This window comes from Rhagoletis pomonella, unplaced genomic scaffold (assembly GCF_013731165.1).
Source record: "Rhagoletis pomonella isolate Grant_MI unplaced genomic scaffold, Rhpom_1.0 Rhpom_scaffold_00005, whole genome shotgun sequence".
Lineage (NCBI taxonomy): Eukaryota > Metazoa > Arthropoda > Insecta > Diptera > Tephritidae > Rhagoletis > Rhagoletis pomonella.
In genome coordinates, this window is record NW_023458559.1 from 78,800,162 (window position 1) to 78,802,171 (window position 2,010).

At 37.6% G+C, this 2,010-nt stretch overlaps 1 protein-coding gene across 1 annotated transcript; it reads right to left on the bottom strand.

The window, feature by feature from the left end:
• Positions 1-271: 271 nt before the first annotated feature.
• LOC118740235 lies at positions 272-690 on the bottom strand. The gene is made up of 2 exons (XM_036471732.1): positions 606-690; positions 272-543 (listed from the first exon to the last, which is right to left on the bottom strand). The coding sequence occupies exons 1-2, from the start codon at positions 688-690 to the stop codon at positions 272-274; spliced, it is 357 nt and encodes a 118-aa protein (XP_036327625.1).
• Between the last annotated feature and the right edge of the window lie 1,320 nt (positions 691-2,010).

Genomic DNA, 2,010 nt, shown 5'->3' on the forward strand with positions numbered 1-2,010 from the left:
ACTTCCGGATGCTTTCTGAAAGGGCTGTAATTATAAAATTGAGGTCTTTCCTAAAGTATTTATTGTTTCCGAATATAGACGAGTAGCAGTTATAGCGGCAACAAATGTGAAATAATATAAAAATAGCATTTTGTTTCAATCATCTTGGTACTACTATACCATAATATTGTATACAAATATGTATATATATATACATATATCACATTTTACATTTTTAAATTCTTCTAGATGTACCATAATGCCGCAATCAATTACCGAATGGTGAATTTCTTTATATAGCGTCTGTACATGGTGGCACCCACACCCAATCTATCCATGACACGCATTTATTACTAACACCACTATAACCAGTATTGCTGGGGCACAGTACCGAAATAGGCTCACCAGCGCCATAGCACAACCAATATCTAGTAGGATCCCAGAAGTTACGATATGTTTGACCATTAGAATTAGTCGGACAAATGGGTGCGCCATCGCTATCCGGATCGCAGTACTCATCAGCAGCGCTAGCCAAGAGCAAAGTGCAAAGAACTAAGGTGCCAACTGTTAAACGAGAAAATAACGCATAGGATATGTGAGGAGGCGATAATTTTGTAACTACTTACTGGTTTTCATAATCGTTATTCGCTTTAAATTGCAACGATAGCCAAGGAATATTCGTAACTGTTTTACTGCAACCATTTGTGGCATATTTATAGACGTTCTGTGCACTTACTCATAATGATTGATTTATAAGTATATGTATGTACAACCATAGTTATGTACATACTTATTTCGTGCAGTTTTTATTATCGTAATGGCATAGATTTATTTAATACAACTAAGTTCATCGCTTTTCTTGGAATTGTGTAAGCTGATTAGATTATCTTTTTGTGCTGCTACAAATTAGGTCAACCAAGATAAATTTCTTCACAATATTAGATATTTATTTGAAATAGCGTAATTGAAGTGATAATGTAAATACCGTCGCACAGTGCGGCCGAAATCCAAAAGTGCAGCCGAAATTCGAAAACAAAAGTTTCTATATAATGCTTTTCCATCACTAAGTTGGCTAAAGGGATCCTCTAAGAAGCGAAAACCGTTCAGAGTGACGGCCTCTACCCTAAGTGCCCTATTTATTTTCGGTCGGAAAGTGATTGCGCCCCAGCGCAACGTTACTGAGGATTCAAAGAGAAAAGCTATAAACGTGTCAAAGTACTTTCATTAAAGGAAATCCAGCAAAACCAAATGAAATCTACATAAGTTTGTTTTTTGTAAACCTATTGGAAGTTACTTACCAAAGTATTACTACTACTGAATAAAACCAAATTCAGCTGCCAAAATCTGCCACGCCTTGAGACGGCGCGAAAATTCTTTGTGGGATTTTCGGTTAGGGGGAACTGCCGGAAACTTCAATTTTTATGACAACACATCGGATAACGGAAATACTTAGGTTGATCACCTTCTCCGCGGCAAGAAACGTGACAGTTCAAGACACCAGCATCGAAGCATGCATAAAACCACTGGGGTATCCCCTGGTCAGAGGGCCAAATAAAGAAACCGCAAAGCAGGCTGGTAGAGCCTAGCCAAAAATGCGGCTTAGAAAATAAGGCGGGAATCGAATGGATTCAAGTCCAAGGCTGAATGCCGATGAGGCGCAGACGTAAATCTGACTATAGGCATGCAGAATGAATACACTTGAGAACTGGATGAAACTCTTTTCAACGCTTTTGAAGGACAAACCCAGTGGTGGGTTTGACAAATAAGAATCCAGACCAATGTATGCCAAAACTTCGACTCACGTGCGAAATTCGGTTAGTGTTGTGACAGTGAGCTATCGGCTAGTATATAAGGCATTTCACTGCAAGCAGCAACTTAAACGTTTTTGTGTATTTTTTTGTATTTTATTTTTATTTTTTGCATTTCTTAGGTTTACTTTTAACGGCTTAAATTTTTATCGAATTCTGGTTATTTGTTCTTTAAATGTGAATGAAATCTCAAAACCAAAGCAAGCTAACTTGAAACAAATTG

What these genes read in the sequence shown, in the direction of transcription:
- LOC118740235 (XM_036471732.1), bottom strand. Translation starts at nt 690, where the DNA reads ATGCCACAAATGGTTGCAGTAAAACAGTTACGAATATTCCTTGGCTAT. An exon ending in AATAACGATTATGAAAACCA is followed by an intron (nt 544 to 605) that starts GTAAGTAGTTAC and finishes CTCGTTTAACAG; the next exon opens with TTGGCACCTTAGTTCTTTGC.